Raw genomic sequence first — 27,757 nt, forward strand, 5'->3', positions numbered from 1 at the left:
AGATACAACAGAGCTGGGAACGATTACATTAACATAAGAAGAGCATCGGAAAGAAATTATGAGAATGATATTGCGATCAAAGCAAAAAAGCAACTTAAATTACTACACAGCCATATAAGAAGAAGAATGTCAGTGAACGACCAAGTGACAAGACTGAGGAAAACAGAAGGGGCATATACAGAAAGTGACAAAGAAATCTGCGAGGCACTGAATGCCAGTTTCCATGGAATGTTCACAACCGAGACTGAGCAGCTCCCACTGTTTGAAGAGATTACCCTAGATTTGGGGTCTCCAAACTTGTCAATGTAAGCGCCACATTATATACTTCCCATATTTATGCGGGCCGGAGGAATAAAAAATGAAAAAAAACAAAAAACAAATCAGTGCCAGTAATTTAATTTCCTCAAATATTAAAGTATAAACATGGAAAAATTAAAACATATCTTTTTGGAAAAAATTAGGGTAAACTAAATAGATTCCTGCCTTTAGTTTTATGCAACCAAATTAGTGTGACGAATGATACTGTCGTTTTGACTCCAAAATTTCATTAAAATCAGGTTCCAGATTAGATGAGCCAATTGTAAGAATAGATTTCAAGTGATCATCAGACAAATTTGCTCGATAGTTAGATTTCACATACTTCATTTTGGAAAAAGTTTGTTCACACAAGTATGTTGAACCAAAAATGGACACAAAACTACAAGCAAACTTTATCAAATTTGGAAACTGATCTGGCTGCAGGCATTTATAAAACTCAATCAGATTTCCTTCTCTATACTTATCTTTCAGTCTGTCATCTGCCTGGAGGTCAATAATTTCCATTTGAAATTGAGTTGGAAGATTTTCAGCATTGCAGTCAAATGGATTATGAAAGAGCCTGATTTCATTTGCTTTGGCATCAAGGTCAGCAAATCAGCTTCTGAAACTGTTTTTTCAAATCTGAAATTATTTCATTTGCAAATGAAAAAGGAAATTCAACTTTACTTTCTGCATGAAATTTTTCACAACATGGAAAATGAGCAAAATTCTTAACCTTCACCTGGCCTTCAAGTAGCGCAAGTTTTGCTCTGAATGCCTTGACATGAACAAAGTAGTCACTGATCAAATTTGTTTTGCCTTGCAATTTCAGATTCAAGTTATTCATATGACCTGTCATATTCATATGACCTGTCATATCTGCAAAAAATGCCAATTTCCAAATCCATTCACATTCTGATAATAATGGCTGAGGTTTATTTTTCTCTGTGAGAAATAAATCAATTTCTAATCTGAGCTCAAAGAAATGCAGCAAAACCTTTTCCACAACTAAGCCATCTAACTGCTGTATAATAAGGCAAGTTAACAAACTCCGCATCAATTTCTTTCAAGAAATCACGGAACTGGCGATGGTTGAGTGCATGAGATCTAATGAAATTAACCACAGAAACAACATGTTTCATGACACAAGACATATCAACATATTTTAGGCACAATGCTTGTTGATGGATAAGGCAATGCAGAAAAATGGGTTTTGAGAATCCTCCAACCTCACAAGCTGTTGTAATTTGCCCAACCAAACCCTTCTTTGTCCCAGACATATTCTTTCCTCCATCAATTGTCACACACTGCACTTGTTTCCATTCCAGGTTATATTCTGTCATAGTTTTACTTACTTCATTGAAAATGTCCTCTCCAGTTGTTGTGGTGTGCATGCTGTGAACTGATGCTAATTCTTAGGCTCACATTAAATTCACTATCAACACCACGAATGAATACTAAGAGCTGAGAAGTATCACACACATCAGTTGATTCATCCAACGCAAGAGAATACCAACAAAATCTTTTTGTTTTTTCCTTTATTTGCCGAATTATGTCGCCTCCTAAATCTTCAATTCTACGAGCAACAGTATTTGACCCAAGACTTATCATTTTGAAGAGGTTTACTTTTTCTGGACATACCTCTCCTGCTGCTTCCACTATACACTCTTTTATGATACTACCATCAGTGAAAGGTTTTCCTTTTTTAGCCAACACATAGGCAACTTTGTAACTGGCTCTAGTTGAATTTTCATTTTCAGATATTTTCTTACTGAAAACAGCTTGTTGAGAATGCAGACTGTGCTGAAATGATTCAAACTTTTTAGTGCGTTCTGCTCCTGTGATGTGAGAATAACTTGAGCCATGTTTAGATTCATAGTGCCGACGAATATTGTATTCCTTCAGAACAGCAACACTGTCTCTACATATTATGCATAAAGCTTTATCATTTGCTATCACAAAAAAAGTACTTTATCTTCCATTCGTCATTGAACCGACGGCACTCACTGTCCACTTTTCTTTTCTTTATCTTTTCCATATCTGAAAACATAAGGGTAAAATAAATGAAATAAATTCTACAGGAAAAAAACAGCTTGTATGTGGTGTTAAAAAGCATAGCATATTATTATAAAGTGGTAAATATTATGGCAACAGCTTTCGTTGATAAACTTAATGGTTACCATTTTAACTATTTTAAACATGCAATATTTTTGGCTACAATAGTATTATTGCTATTTTGTATAACTAAGATAAAGGCATTGTCAAAGTACAGAAAAAAGAATATTGTACAGTGTTTGTGCTCCCTGAAACGGAAGCAGCGAAGCCCCACTCGCCCTCCATCCCCACAATATACAGTTATACACAACTGATTGGTTGTAATGCACAACACATACCTACCAGTATTAGTATCTGTGCGTCACACTATCGAGAGAGAGGAAAACTGACTCGGGTTGAGCGCCACCAGTCAGCAGCCCCAGCTTTGAATAATTCTGCGATGCCATTCGTACGATAATTATTTTTTCAAGGCCACCACACAGGGATTTGTTTGGAGGGCCGGATGAAATTATGTGGCGGGCCGGATGTGGCCCGCGGGCCATAGTTTGGAGACCCCTGCCCTAGATGAAAGACTATCAGATATAGAGGTGACAGCAGAGGAGGTAATGAAACAGTTGACAACACTGGATACAACTAAAGTGGTTGGGCCAGACAAAGTATCACTGTGGATACTAAAAGAGGCAGCACAGGCCCTCAGCGTGCCTCTGGCAAGGATCTTTAATGAATCACTTATGTCGGGAGAATTGCCCAATTGCTGGAATAGGGCAAATGTTGTACCGATTTTCAAGAAAGTTGATAGGAAGGAGGCACTTAACTATAGACCTGTATCACTGACACGCATCCCCTGTAAAATACTTGAAAGAATAATTAGGTTAAGACTGGCTTCACACCTAGAGAATGTTAGGTTTGTAAACAAACATCAACATGTGTTCTGGAAAGGGAAATCTTGCCTAACAGACCTGTTAGAATTCTATGATAAAATAACGAGGATAAGACAGGACAGAGAAAGTTGGGCAGATTGCATATTTCTGGACTGCCAAAAAGCCTTTGATACAGTACCGTACATGAGACTGCTATTCAAACTCGAGAGGCAGGCTGAGGTGGGAGGAAAGGCCCTAGCATGGATAAGGAACTACCTAACAGGAAGGAGCCAGAGAGTTACGGTAAGGGGCGAGAAGTTGGACTGGCGAACAGTAACAAGTGGAGTACCTCAAGGATCGGTGCAGGGACCACTGCTGTTTCTTATATGTGTTAACGACATGTTGTGGGAACCGACCTGTGAGATTTATATATATTTAATTTATATGAATTTATATTTATGTTAATTTATATACTTCGATAGCAATTTGTATGATAATAAGTGGACTGTATTTCTGCAATAATCTCATAATCTCACAAATCGATCCTCTACACATTAGGGGGGGTTTATATTAAATTTATATACATGCAGTCAATCAAACTACAGTATTAACTACACATTGTTAAACATTGAAGAGGTTCCTTATCTTATTGTACAGCAGGCCTTAGTCCACCAGATATAACCAGGATGTAGACACCAAATTATCCTCTTTGAGGTAGCTTCCATCACCCAGTAACTGGTACACAAAGCATGCTTCCTCAGTCTTGACCATGTCAAAAGGGCGCTAGCTATGAAGCCAGAATCCTAATATATGACAGCTATATCAGAGAAAACACTGTACAAGGAACCATAAAGACCTGGCTTAATTACCTTTAGTATGAGGCGATCTCGTGCTCTAACCGGATCACCCTATCTAATGACATTAATGGCCATAAATGATAGATAAATGGGTTTCGGCAGAACACTTAACTTGTATTTGTTGACAGCGTGTTGATGATGGTACACCTTTGGTTTTCATAACACTTCGTCCAAGTAAAATTAACAGGAGCCGAATTGCTCCCATGCCTCTGGTCTAAGTACAGTAACAATGGCTGACCACTCCCTCCTCCCTGATGCCTGGCTTACATTGTCCAGATTTCAGAAAGTGATAGAAGGGTCACATTTACTCTATTTTGATATTGATAATTAAGTTAATTTATATGAGATGGTTTTATGATGGTAAAGTCCAAAGACTAATGTATTTAAGAATAATTCCCACCATAATAGGTGGTGAATGTATATTAGTATGTGATAATGATATCCTGTTTTCTATAGACGGAAATTCCACTACAATTTACATTTTCTATGGGTAACTTGTTTATACAACACAACAATATTATCTGTCTGTATGATATTATTAAATGGTGTCGGATTTTCCGACATAATTCCCCGGGGGCTGCTCACGGGTCGAAGTCCTCTTTAGAACAGATGAACACAGATACTCCTCCTTCGAATTATTAGATTAATTTGATGTTAGTAGTTAGTAATCACACATTTGTGCGTCTGTTCGTACAGGACGGATGTCCCGTACTAGAGTTGCAGGGGTTAGAAGTCTAATGCGATTTCATTTCCCTGTCAACTCTTGAAAGACTAATATTCAAGCCTAATTATATATTATTTAACCCAGAAGACTGAATGTGATCAAGTACTACAGTCAAGTATGATTCAGGGACTGCAGTGAGATCAGTGACATTAGATATAACTTGAAGTTTGTTCAGGTAACTGGTCACTGATATATAAACACTGAGGCCCATGGAATACATCTTGATTAAATAATAAATGTATCAAATCAGTCATCAGATTTATTGGGGTTTAATTTAGTTAATTGATTCAGAAGATTGAATAGCTCAACATTAAAGTAAAGTATGATTCTGAGACTGCAGTGGGTTCAGTGACATTGGTCGCAGTGACTTGTAGCTGTTTAGGCTACTGTTCACTGATTTGCCACTGAGGCCTCATGAAATCATCTTCAGCTTCAAATGATGATACTAACATCAACCTCAGTTGGTATAGTCAGCTGTAATCTCCTTGGTATAATGCTACTGGAGAAATATAATCAGCTGACAAATTTAGATTTCTACTGGTATTGTTTATCTGCAGGCATAGGTCTCCTCAGGCTTGATACTGGGCCTGAGAGTAATTTACCTCCTGCAGAGTTTAACATGGTTATGCCCCTGATATTTAGTAGGGCTACCGATGAATCGATGGCAATAGTCTGTCCCTACAAGGAGACCGAAGTCGGTGAGGTGATCAGACTTAATATTATCTGCCAATTTTATTCCTCTATTTCTCAGGAATTTGGCTGTTGCTCTCAGACCTTGAACTTGTAGGTCTACTGGTATTTTGTCCACCACAATGGCTTGTACTCTACAGACGTACCTGCCTAAACGTACTGATGGTTGTACCACCTGGTAGACTTGAGGTCCTGCATCTGTTACAAACCCTGAGATATTGAATGACATCTGGGCTACAGGCCTTAATTGTAGTTCATCTGCAAACTTTTTAGTGACAAATGTTCTCTGGGACGCTTGGTCAAACAACCCACGGGTATGGACCTTGGCCCTCTTATTCAGGATGGTAATTTGGGCAGTAGGCAAAGTCGTATTACCTTTAGACTTTGCCGATTGGACACTCTTTGTTTGTTGCACCTTGCAGTACTGTACTGTGGTGGGAATGCTATCTTCCACCTTGGGGTTTGGAGACGTTGTTTTGGTGTCTCTGCACAATGCTGCATGGTGCTGATTTTTGTTACACCTATTAGAGGTGTGTAATTGGGTCTCACAGTCGTTGATGTTACGTTTCCTGAGGCACCTCGTGCAATGTTGCAAATCTTTGAGTCGCTCAACACGGGTGTCACTATCAGGAAAATTAGGGCAGTGGTACATTGAATGTTTCTCATTGCAGAACAAACATGTTCCATAGCTTCCAGTACCCTTTGGTGTCACGTTCTTGGGTGACACAGTAACTATAGGCTTGGAGGGTCCCACTGCATATACGCCCACACTGCCACTGTTCCACTTTGGTGTTGAATTATATTGTCTAGATTGATTTGGAGTACCTTTGGTACTCTGTGGTTTACTATTATTGGTTTCTGAGGGTTTACTTGGTGGTTTTAATTTATCATGTGTTCGTAATTGATGAACTACTGACTTTAAACCCTCAGATATTTCATTCATGGATAAGATGCTTTTATTGTAATGAGCACTCATTTGTCTCAATATGTCCCTAGGTATTTTCTCCTGGACAATTATTTTCAAGACCCACTCAGCCCCGTTTGTATCTGCTGTCAGGCTGAGGGACTTGATCAATGATTCTACCTCCAGCTTGAAGACTTGGAGTGAATCAGCTGAAGCCTCCGGTGGGGGTAAATGCAACAGCTCATGAACTAAATGTGATGTTCTTACTTCTGGATCAGCATAATTATCCTTGAGGAGTTTTACTGCCAGATCATAGCCGTCATTAGTTAATCTCAGATGGGATACTACTGTTTTAGCCTCACCTGATAATTGACCTTGCAAATAAGAGAATTTACTACTCTTTGGTAAAGATTGTTTTGAGTCCACAAGGTCAACGAATTTGCTCCAAAATTCGTCCCAATCTTCCTCATCTTTTCCTGAGAAAGTGGGTAAATTAATTGGAGGGAGTCGAGCTTCTGCTTGACTCGTATTAGATGCAACTGTTGTTGTTGTTGTTGCCTTGTTCTGGGCAATTAATTTGACGTAAGGCTGTAATGTGGCCTGAGTGTGATCTTCATAATTCGCTAGATCAACCATAATGTCGTCTATTTCTGTTTCTGATAAATTAGTGTTGGCAAGTTCAGCCACATATGTTGCTATTTGGCATTTGATTTGCTCAAATTTACCTGCAGCTGCTTGATAATAGCTTTCCAGGTCAGCATAATCAACTTGAGATTGTTGTGACAAATCTTCACATTTCTTGATCTGTCTTGTTAAGTGGCCTTTAAGACCTGCAAGGGTTCTTCTCATTCTCCCTGCATTATCCATACTGGCTAGTTGGTGAAGCCTTGTGGGGCTTGTACTTGGGCTGCTCATAATACTGAACAAGTACTGATGGTAGCCTAGGGTAAAATTTCTGCACTCGCTAGGCTGTAATCCTACCTCTACTAGAGGTTATCACTTAAAATTAATACACATTATATATATATAATCATACACACTAATGATTTGAGTGATAAACCAGTGTCATTAGAAGTACCTTTAGGTTAGCTCTTCTATATCACCCTAGGATGGTATAGACACTAATTAATCACTCAAAGGTGTAATGATCATAAGTAAATTATTATATATACAACTCAACTCAAGTTGATAAAAATTACACCCAAAATAGGGTCTGGACCATTCATTAATGGTGCTAGGTTGTTTAATATAGTACAACTAGACTATGGTAATGGGACTAGGATGAACAATAAATAGTTCAACTAGTCAATGGTAATATCCTACCCTGTTGTGGGTTGGCAATTAGTAAATATTATATTGTGAACACTAGTGCAATATATATTAAATAATTCTCTATTTTGGAGAAATAATATACACAATTATTGATAATAGCCTCTTAATTAGCCTCTATGAAACTTCTAATATTATCAAGAAGTATTAAATATTATTAGTGACCTCGCGAAATAAACTCCACAAAATTCGTGGATAATCTCTCGCGAAATTTAACACCACGAAATCCGTGAACAATCTCGCGACACAGCCACTAATTTGGCTGGCTTCAATATTAGCGCTGTCATTTCACAGAATAACACGCCACCAAATCTGTGGGTGTGCATGAAACCGCTGACTAAGGCTTAACTGGGCTGAGGGAGGCTCGTGAGCTCACACGAGGCAACGCCGCCGTCTTTGACTGCTGGCTTTGTATAAATCACACTACACTAGTATATTTAATGAATCCACTGGTTAACTGGTTCATCCGGTACTAAGATGACCAAATATGGGTTCATAGGACCAATTATTCCGGTTCCGAAGGACCAAATAATGTGGGAACCGACCTGTGAGATTTATATTTATTTAATTTATATGCATTTATATAGAATTTATATTTACGTTAATTTGTATACTTCGATAGCAATTTGTATAATGATAAGTGGACTGTATTTCTGCAATAATCTCATAATCTCACAAATCGATCCTCTACACATTAGGGGGGGTTTATATTAAATTTATATACATGCAGCCAATCAAACTACAGTATTAACTACACATTGTTAAACATTGAAGAGGTTCCTTATCTTATTGTACAGCAGGCCTTAGTCCACCAGATATAACCAGGATGTAGACACCAAATTATCCTCTTTGAGGTAGCTTCCATCACCCAGTAACTGGTACACAAAGCATGCTTCCTCGTCTTGACCTGTCAAAAGGGCGCTAGCTATGAAGCCAGAATCCTAATATATGACAGCTATATCAGAGAAAACACTGTACAAGGAACCATAAAGACCTGGCTTAATTACCTTTAGTATGAGGCGATCTCATGCTCTAACCGGCCCACCCTATCTAATGACATTAATGGCCATAAATGATAGATAAATGGGTTTCGGCAGAACACTTAACTTGTATTTGTTGACAGCGTGTTAATGATGGTACACCTTTGGTTTCCATAACACTTCATCCAAGTAAAATTAACAGGAGCCGAATTGCTCCCATGCCTCTGGTCTAAGTACAATAACAATGGCTGACCACTCCCTCCTCCCTGACGCTTGGCTTACATTGTCCAGATTTCAGAAAGTGATAGAAGGGTCACATTTACTCTATTTTGATATTGATAATTAAGTTAATTTATATGAGATGGTTTTATGATGGTTAAGTCCAAAGACTAATGTATTTAAGAATAATTCCCACCATAATAGGTGGTGAATTTATAATAGTATGTGGTAATGATATCCCGTTTTCTATAGACGGAAATTCCACTACAATTTACATTTTCTATGGGTAACTTGTTTATACAACACAGCAATATTATCTGTCTGTATGATATTATTAAATGGTGTCGGATTTTCCGACACATGTTTACAGGAGTAGAGTCCTACATGTCGATGTTGGCGGATGATGCAAAGTTGATGAGAAGAGTTGTGATAGATGAGGATTGTAGGATCCTCCAAGAGGACTTTAACAGGTTGCAGAGATGATCAGAGAAATGGCTACTGGAGTTAAACACGAGCAAAAATAAAGTTATGGAAATGGAGCTAGGTGATAGGAGACCAAAGGGACAGTACACAATGAAGGGGAACTGCCTGCCTGTGACGATGCGAGAAAGAGACCTGGGGCAAGGACATAACACCTAACCTATCTCCAGAGGCACATATAAATAGGACAACGACAGCAGCGTACTCTACACTGGCAAAAGTTAGAGCATCATTCAGAAACCTAAGTAAGGAGGCATTTAGGGCACTTTACACTGCCTACATAAGGCTAGTCTTAGAGTATGCCGCCTCATCATAGAGTCTCCATCTGAAGAAGCACATAACGAAACTGGAAAAGGTTCAGACGTTTGCAACGAGACTCGCCCCAATGGTTACGAGAGATGGGGTATCAGGAGTGCCTGAAGGAACTAAGCCTTACGACACTAGAGAAGAGAAGGGAGAGGGGGGGATATGTTAGGAACGCATAAAATACTCAGGGAAATTGACAGAGTGGACATCGACGAAGTGTTGACACGGAATAGTATCAGAACGAGGGGACATGGGAGGAAGCTGGAAACTCAGATGAGTCACAGAGATGTTAGGAAGTTTTCTTTTAGCGTGAGAGTAGTGGAAAAATGGAATACACTTAAGGAGCAGGTTGTGGAAGCAAATTCTATTCATCATTTTAACACTAGGTATGATAGGGAAATAGGACCGAAGTTCGTTGCTGTAAACAACCGATGGCTCGAAAGGCGGGATCCAAGAGTCAATGCTCGATCCTGCAGACACAAATATGTGAGTACAAATAGATGAATAGGTGAGTACACACACACACACACACACACACAAACACACACATACACAAACACAGACACACACACACACACACACACACACACACACACACACACACACACACACACACACACACACACACACACACACACACACACACACACACACACACACACACTCACACACACACACACACACACACACACACACACTCACACACACACACACAGATACGAGGAGAGGTTAGAGGCATTAAATATGCCAAAACTAGAAGACAGAAGAAAAAGAGGTGATATGATCACTACATACAAAAATAGTAACAGGAATTGATAAAATCGATAGGGAAGATTTCCTGAGACCTGGAACTTTAGGAACAAGAGGTCATAGATATAAACTAGCTAAACACAGATGCCGAAGAAATATATATGAAAATTCACTTTCGCAAAAAGAGTGGTAGACGGTTGGAACAAGTTAGGTGAGAAGGTGGTGGAGGCCAAGACCGTCAGTAGCTTCAAAGCGTTATATGATGAAGAGTGCTAGGAAGACGGGACACCACGAGCGTAGCTCTCATCCTGTAACTACACTTAGGTAATTACACACACAAAAGGTGTGTGTGTGTGTGTGTGTGTGTGTGTGTGTGTGTGTGTGTGTGTGTGTGTGTGTTTGTGTGTGGGTGTCTAGGGGTATCAAAAAAGGTGACACCCTTAGTGTCAACACTTGCATTAGAGGAGCTCCAGCATATTCCAACAATCCTAAGTATTGTTATGCAGGTTGATGATAGTGAGTGGTGTGCCAGGGCACATAAAGGTATAGTGCTTTTGAAAAATAGGTGAGATAACAGGAATGTGCGAAGAGAAGTGAAAAAATTGGATGAGAAAAAGTTGCCCTAGTGTTTCCAGGGCAGACAAGAACATTCAAGAAAAAAAACAGAGCTTGATTTTGGGGAATTCAATGAAGAAAGCATTGATATAAGCAGTCTACACAACAAATTGGCAAAACTACATACTATAGAGAGCTCTCATGTAGAAATAATCAGTAAATTGAGAGAAAGTATTGACCATTTGTTTAGCAAAGTTTTATGTCTTGAGGGTTTAGTGAAAGTCTTGTGCAAGGACAAGAATCAATTGGAAACACATTGCAAAGCCATGGAAGAGGAAAATAAACTCTTAAAAATAGCTTTGGAAGAAGTTAGAGCAAATTTAAACATAAATGACTGTAATAGGTTAGGTAAGGAAATTCAATAGGAGAAACCGCTTTTGTCAGCACAGATGGCGGAAGTTACACAGGGAATAGAACAGTGCAAGAAAGATATGCAACTCACCTATGCACAAGTGGCCAAGGAGAAGGAAAAAATAGAAGAAGCAGTAAAGGAAGCCAAACACTGCAGTAACCAGGATAAAAATAACACAGTAGGCTGGAAGTGAGGAAAGGAATTGGCATCTAACCCGAAGTTGGTGCAAAACACAGTTGATCGGAGTAAGTCCCTGATCATTTTTGGTTGCAAACGAAAGGAGATAACATCTAGGTCAGAAAGAGCTGTAGAAGAAGCGAAAGTTGTAGATAAAATTGTTGACCTCGTAGAAGGTCTTACAACCATAGAGAATGTGTGCGACTACAGGAGAATAGGCAGATATGTAAAAGGGAAAGATCGACCTTTGAGGATCACCCTAAACGGTGCCAAACAAATGGAAGAAGTACTAAGGAATGCTAGAAAATTACAGTGATGAGGATGGGAAAGTGTGGTCGATAAGACGAGATCTTTCAAGAGAAGATAGAGGGAAGCTGAAACTAAACCTCGTAATGGCAAAACGTCTAAATGAGAGCATTAACGAAGAAGAAATCAATTTTTTTTCTACAAAGTGATAGGGGTAGGCAGGCCAGTAAATTGGTACATAAAGGCAAACCAACAAAATTACTAGAGAGAAGGGTAGAGAAGAATAAGGAGAGGGGGAACATGTTCCTGAAAATAGTATACACCAACATAGATGGAGTAAGATCGAAGATACTGGAGTTAAGTGATGTAATAAAGCTGCAGACACCAGACATTGTTGCACTCACGGAGACAAAACTTGAAGATGTTATTTTAAATGAGGTCATATTCCCAAGGGGCTACTCAATTTAGAGACGGGATAGAAAAATTTGGAAAATCTGTGGCGTTGCTGTGCTGGTGAAAGAACACCTTAAGGTGAATGAATTAATGACTGCCAATCCACGAGAAGTTGACGTAATAGCACTAGAGATCTGCCATGAGGATAATAAACTAATGATCATAAATGCAAATAGTTCACTTGCAAGCAACACATGGACAAAGGAGGAGCTAGACAGTAAACGAGAGGGTCTTATAACAATAATAGAGATTATAGCAAGAGCGGATAAAGATAGATCAAGACTGTTGATAGTCGGCGACTTCAACTTGAAATCCATAGACTGGGAAGCATATGAAACTAGAACAGAGGATATTTGGACCTGTAGATTTGTAGACCTCATCCTGAAAACATTCTTTTATTAACATGTTAAACAAGCTACGAGGATGAGGGAAGGGGACGTTCCCTCCATGCTAGATTTGATATTTACCAGGAAGGAGGAAGAGATATTTGACATTCAGTACCTTTCTCCCTTGGGAAAAAGTGACCATGTCTTTTTGGGAATAAAGTATGCAATGCGTTATACTCTAGAAGAAAATAAGGAGGTTGAAGCAGATGAAAAACCTAACTTCAGGAGAGGACATTATGGCGACCTTAGAAAATTTTGTAGTGAGTATAATTGGACAGACTTGTTGCTAGGCAAGGAAGTAAAGGAGAAGTATGTCAAGTTTTGTGAAATATATGATAGAGGAACAATTTTTTTTATACCAAAGCAGAGACGCAGAACTTGGAAACAGGATTGGTTCAACAGAAATTGCGAGAGGGCCAAAGACCAAAAGACACAAAAATGGAATCAACATAGTTAGAGGCCAAACCCCCAAACATACCAGCGATACAAAGATGCGAGAAACAACTACACAGCAGTGAGGAGAGAGGCAGAAAGAAATTTTGAAAAAGGGATTGTGGACAAATGTAAAGCAGAACCAGGTCTATTCTATAAATTCATAAACAACAAATTGCAGGTAAAGGATAATATTCAGAGGTTGAAAATGGGAAATAGAATCACGGAAAATGAAAAGGAAATGTGTGAAACATTAAACGAAAAGTTCCAAAGTGTGTTTATTCAAAATGAAATCTTCAGAGAACCAGACACAATAAGAATTGCAGAGAACAACATAGAGCACATAGAGGTGTCTAGAGACGAAGTGGAAAAAATGCCCAATGAGCTAAGTAAGAACAAAGCAGTTGGTCCAGATGGAGTTTCACAATGGGTTCTGAGAGAATGTGCATCTGAGCTCAGCATTCCCCTTCAAATGATTTTCCAGGCATCCCTATGTATAGGAGTTGTAGCTGATGTGTGGAAAAATTCTAACATAGTTCCACTCTACAAAAGTGGCAGCAGGGAAGACCTCCTCAATTATAAACCTGTATCATTGACAAGTGTAATACTCAAAATATTGGAAAAAATAATTAAAAATAAATGGGTAGAACACCTGAAGAAAAACGATATAATAACAGACAGACAGTATGATTTTCGATCTGGAAGATCCTGTGTAACGAACTTACTCAATTTCAATGATCGAGCCACAGAGATTTTACAGGAACGAGATGGTTGGGTTGACTGCATCTATCTGGACTGAAAAAAGGCTTTCGACAGAGTTCCACATAAGAGGTTGTTCAGGAAACTGGAAAATATTGGAGGGGTGACCGGTAAGCTTCTAACATGGATGAAGAATTTCCTAACTGACAGAAAAATGAGGGCCATAATCAGAGGCAATGTATCAGATTGGATAAATGTCACGAGTGGAGTACCACAGGGTTCAGTTCTTGCACCGGAAATTTTCATTATCTACATAAACGAACTACCAGTTGGAATACAGAATTATATGAACATGTTTGTTTATGATGCTAAGATAATAGGGAAGATAAAAAACCAAGATGATTGCCATGCCCTTCAAGAAGATCTGGACAAAATAAATATATGAAGCAACACTTGGCAAATGGAATTTAATATGAATAAATGCCATGTTATGGAATGTGGAATAAGAGAACATAGACCCCACTCAGCCTATAAATTATGAGAGAAATCTTTAAGGAATTCTGATAAAGAAAGAGATCTAGGGGTGGTTCTAGATAGAAAACTATCTCCTGAGGACCACATAAAGAACGTTGTGCGAGGAGCCTATGCCACGCTTTCCAATTTCAGAATTGTTTTTAAATACATGGATGGCGAAATACTAAAGAAATTGTTCACGACTTTTGTTAAGTACAGCTAGAATATACAGCGGTTGTGTGGTGCCCATATCTTAAGAAGCACATCAACAAACTGGAAAAGGTGCAAAGACATGCTACTAAGTGGCTCCCAGAACTGAAGGGCAAGAACTACGAGGAGAGGTTAGAGGCATTAAATATGCCAAAACTAGAAGACATTAGAAAAAGAGGTGATATGATCACTATGTACAAAATAGTAACAGGAGTTGATAAAATTGATAGGGAAGATTTCCTGAGACCTGGAACTTCAGGAACGAAACGTCATAGATTTAAATTACTAAACAAAGATGCCGAAGAAATATAGGAAAATTCACTCTCGCAAACACAGTGGTAGACGGTTGGAACACGTTAGGTGAGAAGGTAGTGGAGGCCAAGACCGTCAGTAGTTTCAAAGTTTCAAAATAGTTTATATGACAAAGGGTGCTGGGTAGATGGGGCACCATGAGCGTAGCTCTCATCCTGTAACTACCCTTAGGTAATTACACGTAGGTAATTACACACATTGGATTGGAGAATTGAAATAGGAAACAAACATGGCAGGGAGAAGACGAAACACAGAGAGAGGAGAAGGAGAAGAGGACCCACTTGAGGAGATACTCTTTGAAATGTTGGGAGAAAACAAAGAGGAACTAAAGGCAATGGGGGAAAAGGTAGCCAACCTGCAGGATGAAGTGAATGAGGCAAGGGAGGAGATTAAAAGCTTGAAAGAGAATCCCCCTATATCAGCAATGAACCAGCCCTCAGGAAGATGGTATTGTATCTGTAGAAGGGACTTCTACAATACAACCAACATTTGCAGACATACCTAGAAGGACACCAGAGGTTGTCCCTGCAATACAGGAAATTGTCATGAAAGTTGCTACTTTCAGTCGGCTAGTGCATCTTGCTAGCAAGATGCACTAGCCGACTGATAGATAGGAAAAGAGTAGAAGTCGTAATAGGTATTAAGGAGCAAATAGGGGCCAGTCCAGGGGTGAGGAGAGATATGGACAAAGACACAGTCAAAGAGATCCTTGAAGGGGTACAGATGGAGAGGGAAGCACAGAATACAGAAAAGGTTTTCAGACTTGGCCAGTACAACAAGGACAAAGATCGATTAATAAAAGTGGTTTTCAAAAGCGAGGACACAAAAGAAGAAATTCTAGCAAAAAAGAGCAGCCTACTCAATGTACAGAAGTTCAAGAAGGTATTCCTGCAGAGGGATATGACCAGGGAGGAGAGATTGAGGGCAGCAGCAGTGAGGAATGAGTGCAAGAAGAGAGACAGGAATCAGGAAACCACAGCCCAGAACCCTTCGACCCCAGAAGGGAGTGGGGAACCCTCCACAGGCAGTTCAACAGCCCCAGTGGGAGGAGGATCACACCTACCTCCCACCCAATAGAATCCCAGCCTGCCCCAGCCTCTATGCTCCCACACCTACCCTAAGCCCTCCCTTCTCCCCCCCCCCCTAAGCCCTCCCTTCTCCTCCATCCCACTAAGCCCTCCTTTCTCCCTCACAACCCCAAGCGCTTCCTCCTCTCCTGCCCCCACAAGCCCTCCTTTCTTCCCCTCTCCCCAAAGCCCTCCTTTCTTCCCCTCCACCCAAAGCCCTCCTTTCTCTCTGCCCCCCCCCCCCCCCCACAAGATTTCCTTTCTCCCCCAACCGCCCAAGCTCACCCTCCTCCCCGACCCACACAAGTCCCCTCTTTTCCCCACTCCCGAAGCCTTCCCTTCTCCCCCACCCTTCCATGCCCTCTTTTCGCCCCTACCCTCTCCAAACCAGATCCTCCAAGCCCCCTCACAACCCTGGTCCCCCTCACCCTCAGTCTCCCTCACAACCCAGGGCCCACCCTTCCCCCCCTCACCATCCCAAACCCTCCATGTTTACCTACTCCAGTGAAATCAACTGAAACTGAGGATGGACAGCAAAGAGTCAGCTTCAAGGTGATGTACTCAAACATTGATTGGATTACAAGCAAGGCAAGTGAACTTAGGGAAAGAGCACAAGACGTAAACCTTGATGTACCTGGACTCACGAAAACAAAACTCTCAGGAATCGTAACAAATGAGGTGTTCCGCCAGGAATACACTGTAATAAGGAAAGAGAGGGAGGCAAGGGGAGGAGGTGGAGTGGCCCTACTCATGAGAAAGGAATGGAGTTTCAAGGAGATGGTTATCTCGGGCTGGGAAGGGTTTAGAGACTACATAACAAGCACCATGTCGATGGGAGGACCTAGAGTATTAGTAGCAGTGATATATAACCTTCCACCAAACGACAGAATACCCAGGCAAGAGAATGATAGAAACAACATGGCAGTTAACAATAAATTTGAGAGGGCAGCCTCTGCTGCCTGTAGAATTCGATCCCATCTGCTCATCATGGGTGACTTTAATCACGGCAGGATTGACTGGGAGAACAAAGATCCGCATGGAGGAGAATAGACATGGAGAGCCTACTGTAGCCTACTGGAGGTGGCAACAAAAATCTTTTTAAGCCAGCATGTCAGGGGAACCCACAAGAGTGAGGGGAAACGATGAACCAGCGAGACTTGACCTAGTCTTCACTCTGAATGACTCCGACATAAGGGAAATCGACTTCGAGGCCCCAGTAGGAATTAGCGATCACAGTGTACTGACGTTTGAGTATCTGGTCGAAGAAGGGCTAAAGTACTCGAGAAAGGGAACTGAAAGCAAAAGGCTAGCATTTCGTAAGGGAAACTATGACGAGATGAGAAAGTTCCTAACAGATATAACATGGAAAAGAAAGCTAAGGGGAAAGACGGCCCAAGATATGCTGGAATACATCATACAGAAATGTACGAAGGCAGCAGAAAAGTTTATTCCGACCCAAAAGGTAAAAGATGAAATACAGATGAGAAACCCATTGTTTAATCAGAGATGTAAGCTATCTAAGCCAGTAAGTAAAAGAGCATGGAGAAACTATAGAAATAACAGGACTCCTGAGAGCAGAGAAGGATACCAGAGAGCCAGGAATGAATATGTCAGGATAAGAAGAGAGGCAGAAGGGCAATATGAAAACGACATAGCAAGCAAGGCTAAGACTCAACCACATCAACCAACCACCAAATTGCTACACAGCCACATCAGGAGAAAGACAACAGTGAAGGGACAGGTAATGAAACTGAGGATAGGGGCAGACAAATTCACTACAAACGACAAAAAAAGTGTGCGTGGAACTCAATAGAAAATTCCAGGAAGTCTTTACATTGGAGTAAGAAGTTCCAGAGATAAGAGAAGGAATAGATAACCAGGCACCACTAGAGGAATTTGAGATTACCAGTGGGGATGAGATTACCAGGAAGCTTTAGCTAAGAGTTGGATGTGACAAAGGTTATAGGCCAGGATGAAATATCGCCATGGATACTAAAGGATGGAGCAGAATGTGATGTGCCTGGATGAAAGAGATATGCCTGCCACTCTCCATGGTGTATAACAAATCACTGATAACAGGTGAACTGCCAAAATTTTGGAAGACGGCAAACGTAACCCTGATACAAAAAGGGGGGGGGGATAGACAGGAGGCACTGAACCAGGTCAGTGTCCCTAACTTGCATACCATGCAAATTATTGGAGAAAATTGTGTGAAAAAAGCTAGTGGAACATCTGAAGCAAAGGAACTCTGTGACAAAATACCAACATGGTTTCAGGGATGGCAAGTTATGCCTCACAGGATTATCTGAATTCTACGATCAGGCAACAAGAATCAGACAAGAAAGAGAGGGATGGGCAGACTGCATATTTTTGGATTGCCAGGAAGCCTTTGACACAGTTCTACAACAGAGACTAGTGCGAAAGCTAGAGATGCAGGCAGGCGTGAAAGGGAAGGCACTCTAGTAGATTAGAGAGTACCTAAGTAACAGAAGACAGCGAGTCACTGTGAGGGGTAAGGTCTCAGATTGGTGAGACGTCACCAGTAGAGTCCCACAGGGTTCAGTTCTTGGACCCATACTGTTTACTTATATGGACCCATACTTATATATGTAAATGATCTTCCAGATGGCATAGAATCATTCCTCTCATTGTTTGCTGATGATGCAAAAATTATGAGGAGGATTAAGACGGAGGAAGATAGTATGAGTCTACAAGACGACCTAGACAGACTGAGTGAATGGTCCAACAAATGGCTACTAAGGTTCAACCCGAGTAAATGTAAGGTAATGAAATTAGGAAGTGGAAACAGGAGGCCAGACACAGGATACCGAATGGAGGAGGAAGTCCTTCATGAAACGGACAGAGAGAAAGATCTGGGAGTTGATATCACACCAAACCTGTCTCCTGAAGCCCACATCAAAAGAATAACATCAGCAGCGTATGCGAGGCTGGCTAACATCAGAACTGCCTTCAGGAAACTGTGTAAGGAATCATTCAGAACCTTGTACACCACATATGTAAGACCAATCGTGGAGTATGCGGCCCCAGCATGGAGCCCGTACCTTGTCAAGCACAAGACGAAGCTTGAAAAAGTTCAGAGGTATGCCATAGGCTAGTCTCATAAATAAGAGGCATGAGTTACGAGAAAAGGCTGCGGGAAATGCACCTCACAACACTGGAAGACAGAGGAGTAAGGGGAGACATGATCACGACCTACAAAATTCTCAGAGGAATTGACAGGGTAGACAAAGACAAACTGTTAACACGGTTGGAACGCGAACAAGGGGGACACAGGTGGAAACTGAGTACCCAAATTTGCCACAGGGACGTTAGAAAGAACTTTTTCAGGGTCGGAGTAGTTAACAGATGGAATGCATTAGGCAATGATGTGGTGGAGGCTGACTCCATACACAGTTTCAAATGTAGGTATGATAGAGCCCAGTAGGCTGAGGAATCTGTACACCAGTTGATTAACAGTTGAGAGGCGGGACCAAAGAGTCAGAGCTCAACCCCCCACAAGGAAAACTAGGTGAGTACAACTGAGTACATATACACACACATTAGGTAATTGTACCTTATTTAAATTATAAACGGTTTAAAACGTCATTTTGAACGTTTGCTAGAAATGTCTATGAATTGATTCACTGAAATTAACGTCTTTTATACGTTAAAAGACAACTTTATATAAATAGTTAAAGTGTCATCTTTCTGCGACCAACTGAAAAGTCAAAAAACGTTTTGTGTTTGCTGGGGGGGGAGGGGTGGCTTCCATTGAAGCCTAACCGGGGTTTCACACAATTTCCCCCATGCACTCTGGCTATGTCAACCAAATAGTTCTACCTCTGACGCCCCTACTTCAATACACCATGTAGCAGTACAGTTGACTAGAGTGGTTCTGGGAACATCCACAACGTAGGTTCCTCATCAAGGCCCTTGTGGATTTGTTTTTTTGATATATTACGTTATTATGAAGTCTGGGTATTACCAAATATTTTTAATTTAGGTAGATTAGATATTTGTCTGTAATTGTTTATGTCTGCTAAATCGCCATCTTTATGAATTGGCGTTACTCATACTTTTTTAAGGATTTCAGGGAAAGTATTATGCTCTCGAGATTGTTGAACAGCAGAGCTAGGGTGGCGCAAGGCCATGGGAGGCGCTCTTGTATACCATTGATGGTACTTCACTAATGTTCTCAGCTTTGGTTTTAAGTGAGTGAATGATGGACATGACATCTGCCCGGCTGACTGGTAAAGGGAAAAGAGAGTTAGGATAGTTGCCGGTAAGATATTTACTTGATTTACCTCAGGGCCACTAACCCTAGTGGCCTCGAAGAAAAGAGGAAGCCGGCGGCTAGTCGAAGGTCCTCCCATTTGCCTTAATGATCTTTTCTAGCTGTGCTTTAAAAGTTAAAAGAATTTTGGACTTTACGGCTCGGCGGGTAGGCGGTTCCATGGGTTAACAACCCTATGGGTGAAAAAGCATCTCCTGTTCTCAGTCTTACAATGTGGCTTGTTGAGCTTGAAACCGTTGCTCCCTGTTTGTGGTACATCTAACCTTCTGAAGAAAATATCTGGATCAACATCCTGTAACTTGTTAAGTATTTTAAAAATTTCAATGAGATCTACCACGTCATGCATGGTTTGCAGTGTTGTGGCCTTGTGGCCTTCAAGCGTTCCTAATACGAGAGATGACTTAGCTCTGGAATGACTTTTCTTGCCCAGTGTTGCACCTTCTCCAGAGTAGCTATGTCCTTCCAAAAATGAGGTCTCTGTGTTTGGTTTAAGTAATCCAAATGGGTGCACACCAAGGAGATTTATACACTTGAACCATTACCTTCTTTTCCTTATTGTCAAAGGTATGCTTGATTATCCCAAGAGTTTGGTTAGCTTTTCTGACAGCTGCACCCACCTGTTGTGCAACATTTAATGAGTGGAGGATTTTGACATGAGTCAAGATCTATAGTATCATGAGTCATATACAGTAACTCATATAGTAACATGAGTCATGTACAGTAACTCATATAGTAACATGAGTCATATACAGTAACTCATATAGTAACATGAGTCATATACAGTAACTCATATAGTAACATGAGTCATGTACAGTAACTCATATAGTAACATGAGTCATATACAGTAACTCATATAGTAACATGAGTCTGGGTCTGGGTGATTTTTCTGGCAAAGTTAGCATCAGCTAATGAAAACAAGCTATTAAATTCAGTTGCCGTTTCTAAAGCTGTTGCAGGTGTGTAACCATCCCTGGAGAGTTTTATCTGCTTGGTATGTTGTTTAGATCCTAGGATGTTAGAGATGGCTTTTCATATCTCCTGCTGCTTCTTTGAATCTACTCTCATAATTGGAAAGTTTCGCTCTTCTTATTATGCTGGTAAGCATTGATGAATATCTCTTATCCACTTCTTTTGTAACTAGGGCAATCGTGTGATTTTTTCATGTTTTTTGTTGGTTGCTTTGAGTATGCCACTTGTGAACCAGGGGTAGTTTAATATTTTTGGAGTTACTTGTTTGGTGAGGAGAGGACAGTGTGTGTTGTAGATGCTTGGAGTTTTGGAAAGAAAGATGTTGGCTAATGAAATTATATCCTGTGTATTATTATTATTTATTCAGATTCCCAGTTAATATTGTGAATTGCATTTGTGAGATTGCCTATTGCTGCTTTGCTGTATAGACTGAAGGTAAGTTTCTTGGTATCCGATAGTGTTAGATCCATGTTTACTAGTTGTTTTGTCATTAATTTTACCCAATGCAAGGGAAGATGTAATGTTAATCCATATGTGGTCCAAGGTAGTAGTGGATGTTTGAGTGATTCGAGTGGGCTTGATTGATTATGGGGATTAGCATACAGGAGTTCATGCTGTTTAAGAAATAGTCGACTTGAGTGCTATTTTGTTGACACAGGTCAATATGTAAGTCACTTCCAAGAATGATGTGATTTTTGTTGAGCTTGTTTCTTATGATAAGATTAGTTATCTGAGAATGCAGTTATTAGTATTGGGGAAATATATAGATAGCTCCAATAGTCAGAGAGGATTTAAGGGTTTAATCGAGAATTGAGCAAAGTTATATTCACAGTAATCGTCTCTATCACTAATGACACTATTGCAAAGGAAGGTATTTTTTAATAGATAGTTGTCTCACCTCACCTTCCTTTTTATTTGGCCTATAGTTGTGAATGGCTTTATAACTGGCTAAGTTGTAAAGTTGGGTATGATCTTTACTTTACGTGGTCGGCCGAGCGGACAACACACTGGACTTGTGATCCTGTGGTCCTGGGTTCGATCCCAGGCGCCGGCGAGAAACAATGGGCAGAGTTTCTTTCACCCTATGCCCCTGTTACCTAGCAGTAAAATAGGTACCTGGGTGTTAGTCAGCTGTCACGGGCTGCTTCCTGGGGGTGGAGGCCTGGTCGAGGACCGGGCCGCGGGGACACTAAAGCCCCGAAATCATCTCAAGATAACCTCAAGATACTTAGCCATGTTTCTGTTAAAATAATGAACGATAGTTTAGTACCTAGTGCTGTGAGTAGTGCATTTATATCATCAAAATGTTTATCAAGTGATCTGACATTTTGGTTGAATACTGATAAGCAAGTGTTTTGGAGTTTGATTTTTACTTGATTTGTTGTGTAGTACCTGCAATAGTGATGAACAATATGCTGGTGATTGTAAACTTGTTGTGTAGTACCTGCAATAGTGATGAACAATATGATGGTTATTGTAAACTTGTTGTGTAGTACCTGCAGTAGTGATGAACAATATGATGGTTATTGTAAACTTGTTGTGTAGTACCTGCAGTAGTGATGAACAATATGATGGTGATTGTAAACTTGTTGTGTAGTACCTGCAATAGTGATGAACAATATGATGGTGATTGTAAACTTGTTGTGTAGTACCTGCAGTAGTGATGAACAATATGATGGTGATTGTAAACTTGTTGTGTAGTACCTGCAATAGTGATGAACAATATGATGGTGATTGTAAACTTGTTGTGTAGTACCTGCAATAGTGATGAACAATATGATGGTGATTGTAAACTTGTTGTGTAGTACCTGCAGTAGTGATGAACAATATGATGGTGATTGTAAACTTGTTGTGTAGTACCTGCAGTAGTGATGAACAATATGATGGTGATTGTAAACTTGTTGTGTAGTACCTGCAATAGTGATGAACAATATGATGGTGATTGTAAACTTGTTGTGTAGTACCTGCAGTAGTGATGAACAATATGATGGTGATTGTAAACTTGTTGTGTAGTACCTGCAATAGTGATGAACAATATGATGGTGATTGTAAACTTGTTGTGTAGTACCTGCAATAGTGATGAACAATATGATGGTGATTGTAAACTTGTTGTGTAGTACCTGCAGTAGTGATGAACAATATGCTGGTTATTGTAAACTTGTTGTGTAGTACCTGCAGTAGTGATGAACAATATGCTGGTTATTGTAAACTTGTTGTGTAGTACCTGCAGTAGTGATGAACAATATGATGGTGATTGTAAACTTGTTGTGTAGTACCTGCAATAGTGATGAACAATATGCTGGTTATTGTAAACTTGTTGTGTAGTACCTGCAGTAGTGATGAACAATATGATGGTGATTGTAAACTTGTTGTGTAGTACCTGCAATAGTGATGAACAATATGATGGTGATTGTAAACTTGTTGTGTAGTACCTGCAGTAGTGATGAACAATATGATGGTGATTGTAAACTTGTTGTGTAGTACCTGCAATAGTGATGAACAATATGATGGTGATTGTAAACTTGTTGTGTAGTACCTGCAATAGTGATGAACAATATGATGGTGATTGTAAACTTGTTGTGTAGTACCTGCAATAGTGATGAACAATATGCTGGTTATTGTAAACTTGTTGTGTAGTACCTGCAGTAGTGATGAACAATATGATGGTGATTGTAAACTTGTTGTGTAGTACCTGCAGTAGTGATGAACAATATGATGGTGATTGTAAACTTGTTGTGTAGTACCTGCAATAGTGATGAACAATATGATGGTGATTGTAAACTTGTTGTGTAGTACCTGCAATAGTGATGAACAATATGATGGTGATTGTAAACTTGTTGTGTAGTACCTGCAGTAGTGATGAACAATATGATGGTTATTGTAAACTTGTTGTGTAGTACCTGCAGTAGTGATGAACAATATGATGGTGATTGTAAACTTGTTGTGTAGTACCTGCAGTAGTGATGAACAATATGATGGTTATTGTAAACTTGTGCCAGCAGATTTAGTTCAGGTCAATGTCAGCTTGTGTGTAGACACAATGGTGTCAGGATAAAACAGGTCCATGTCAGCGTGTGTGTAGACACAATGGTGTCAGGATAAAACAGGTCCATGTCAGCGTGTGTGTAGACACAATGGTGTCAGGATAAAACAGGTCCATGTCAGCGTGTGTGTAGACACAATGGTGTCAGGATAAAACAGGTCCATGTCAGCGTGTGTGTAGACACAATGGTGTCAGGATAAAACAGGTCCATGTCAGCTTGTGTGTAGACACAATGGTGTCAGGATAAAACAGGTCAATGTCAGCGTGTGTGTAGACACAATGGTGTCAGGATAAAACAGGCCAATGTCAGCGTGTGTGTAGACACAATGGTGTCAGGATAAAACAGGTCAATGTCAGCGTGTGTGTAGACACAATGGTGTCAGGATAAAACAGGTCCATGTCAGCGTGTGTGTAGACACAATGGTGTCAGGATAAAACAGGTCCATGTCAGCGTGTGTGTAGACACAATGGTGTCAGGATAAAACAGGTCCATGTCAGCGTGTGTGTAGACACAATGGTGTCAGGATAAAACAGGTCAATGTCAGCGTGTGTGTAGACACAATGGTGTCAGGATAAAACAGGTCCATGTCAGCGTGTGTGTAGACACAATGGTGTCAGGATAAAACAGGTCAATGTCAGCGTGTGTGTAGACACAATGGTGTCAGGATAAAACAGGTCCATGTCAGCGTGTGTGTAGACACAATGGTGTCAGGATAAAACAGGTCCATGTCAGCGTGTGTGTAGACACAATGGTGTCAGGATAAAACAGGTCCATGTCAGCGTGTGTGTAGACACAATGGTGTCAGGATAAAACAGGTCCATGTCAGCGTGTGTGTAGACACAATGGTGTCAGGATAAAACAGGTCCATGTCAGCGTGTGTGTAGACACAATGGTGTCAGGATAAAACAGGTCCATGTCAGCGTGTGTGTAGACACAATGGTGTCAGGATAAAACAGGTCCATGTCAGCGTGTGTGTAGACACAATGGTGTCAGGATAAAACAGGTCCATGTCAGCGTGTGTGTAGACACAATGGTGTCAGGATAAAACAGGTCCATGTCAGCGTGTGTGTAGACACAATGGTGTCAGGATAAAACAGGTCCATGTCAGCGTGTGTGTAGACACAATGGTGTCAGGATAAAACAGGTCCATGTCAGCGTGTGTGTAGACACAATGGTGTCAGGATAAAACAAATTAAGCGATTACAGAATACTAAAATACAAAATTTGCTGTAAATCTAACTTTTTATTTTTATTCCAGGGTCCTGTAATTTCCTTGCCAGTTTTACATGTGATACTTTATCAAAGGCTTTAGCAAAAACCATGTATACCACATCAACCGGAAGGCCTTTGTCTGGGCAGCTGGTTACCGTTTCCACAAATGTGAGCAAGTTTGTAAGGCATGATCTGATTTTAAGAAGCCCATGTGTCGATTTTACACAATTGTTCACTGAAAGATGGCGGATGATTCTCTCCCTGAGGATTTTTTTCATGAGCTTGCAGATTTATGATGTCAAGCTGATCGGACGGTAGTTTTCTGCTGAGCTCTTTCTGCCTTTTTTGAAAATTGGGTTGACATTGGCATATTTTGAGCGAGTTCCGTGATGACCCTCTGGAAATATTGCATGACGCTTCCGTGCCATGTTCGCCCATCAGTTTCCTTAAAGAGATGGTTTGTAGTTCTTCTCTCATTCCTTGACAGTTACCCGGCAGGTAATCTAGAATATCATCATCTTCAACCTTTAAGTGGGTTTGTATGTGGGATTTCTTTTTATGTGGTAAATATTCTGAAAAAGAATAACTTACCTGAGAGCCACCAGTTCTCTTCAGGCCTCGACGAGGACAGGAAGCCAGCGGCTTGTTAAAGGTCCCCCGTTTGTCCTGATGATTTTATCCTGTCTGATTTTGAAATTCAGCCGAATATTGGCAGGTGCGGTTTCGGCAGGTAGGTGGTTCCATGGGTTTATAATCTTGTGGGTGAAAAAGAATCTCCTGTGTTCTGTCCTACATTGTGGCTTGTTAAACTTGAAGGCGTTGCTCCTTGTTTGTGTCACATTGAACCTTTTAAAGTTTTCTGGATCAATATCAGCCAAACTGTTCAGTATTTCAAGTGTGGATATCAGCCTTGTGGTTGAGTCACCGCTCTGTACCTACCTTCAACTCGCATCCCGTTCTCTGCTCAAGTTTTCTGCATCCTTGCCCCATCCTTCCACCTCCTGCTTACCGGCTGTGGTCATCGGATTCGCGGATCAGCCCTGCCATGTCTGATTAGCAATGTTGTTAGCCTTGTGGCCCTCAAACTAATTACTAGGAATAGTCAAACAAAATTTTGGCTGCAAGGAAAAGAGGGTAGTCGTTCAACTGTATAAATCTCTGGTGCACCCCTACCTGGATTATTGCATCCAAGCATGGAGACTCATCTTCAGAAATACATATATCTGCTCTGGAGAAAGTTTAACCCCGCACAAAAAAATTATTCCAGAACTAAGTTGACTCTCATACCAGGAACGGTTGAGGGCCACAGGGCTAACAACACTGCAAACAAGACATGACAGTACTGATCTTATTGAAACTTTTAAAATACTCAACAATTTGGAGGATATTGACCCAGACCACTTCTTCAAAAGGTCAGATGCAACAGAAACATGGAGCAACGGTTCAGAGATGACATTATTATAACTCCGATTATTGTGCTTATTAATACATTAAAATACAACATAAAATTGACTGTATTTTGTTTTTCAGGATGGATTATTCAAAATTCATATCGACATCATCTGCCAAAAGAAAGCCTTCAGGAATAAGTGAAATGAGTAAGTTCTGTTGGAAATTAATTCCCTGTCGTGTGGTGCCATGAAGTGGGTGGATGGGGGGAGGGAGAGCTTCAGACTGTCGTGTGGTGCCATGAAGTGGGTGGATGGGGGGAGGGAGAGCTTCAGACTGTCGTGTGGTGCCATGAAGTGGGTGGATGGGGGGAGGGAGAGCTTCAGACTGTCGTGTGGTGCCATGAAGTGGGTGGATGGGGGGAGGGAGAGCTTCAGACTGTTGTGTGGTGCCATGAAGTGGGTGGATGGGGGGAGGGAGAGCTTCAGACTGTCGTGTGGTGCCATGAAGTGGGTGGATGGGGGGAGGGAGAGCTTCAGACTGTCGTGTGGTGCCATGAAGTGGGTGGATGGGGGGAGGGAGAGCTTCAGACTGTTGTGTAGTGCCATGAAGTGGGTGGATGGGGGGAGGGAGAGCTTCAGACTGTCGTGTGGTGCCATGAAGTGGGTGGATGGGGGGAGGGAGAGCTTCAGACAGACTTAAGTGTGCTTGGCCAGGAATGTGGACGCAAAAGAATATTACATTAGTGAATTACTGGAACTTGAGCCGGTCAAGACCACGGTGACCTAGCAGGACACCCCCCCCCCCAGGGCAGCTCCATTATTGTTAATAATAATAATGTGTTATTAATAATAATAACACATGATAATTATTATTATTAATATAATTATTATTATTATTATTATTATTATTATTATTAATATTATTATTATTATT

At 40.7% G+C, this 27,757-nt stretch overlaps 1 protein-coding gene across 3 annotated transcripts in view; it reads left to right on the plus strand.

Moving 5' to 3' along the window:
• LOC123757397 (kynurenine/alpha-aminoadipate aminotransferase, mitochondrial) overlaps positions 1 to 27,757 on the plus strand; it is a 246,314-nt gene that overhangs the window by 4,179 nt on the left and 214,378 nt on the right. For all 3 annotated transcript variants that reach the window (XR_011229092.1, XM_069326949.1, XM_069326950.1), the window contains exon 2: positions 26,963 to 27,030. Coding sequence is in view for 2 of the 3 variants with exons in the window: in XM_069326949.1 (XP_069183050.1) it covers positions 26,963 to 27,030 (68 nt within the window). In the remaining variant the exon portion in view is untranslated. The remainder of the gene's footprint in view (positions 1 to 26,962; positions 27,031 to 27,757) is intronic.

Source organism: Procambarus clarkii, chromosome 19 (genome assembly GCF_040958095.1).
Source record: "Procambarus clarkii isolate CNS0578487 chromosome 19, FALCON_Pclarkii_2.0, whole genome shotgun sequence".
NCBI classification, from domain to species: Eukaryota; Metazoa; Arthropoda; class Malacostraca; order Decapoda; family Cambaridae; genus Procambarus; species Procambarus clarkii.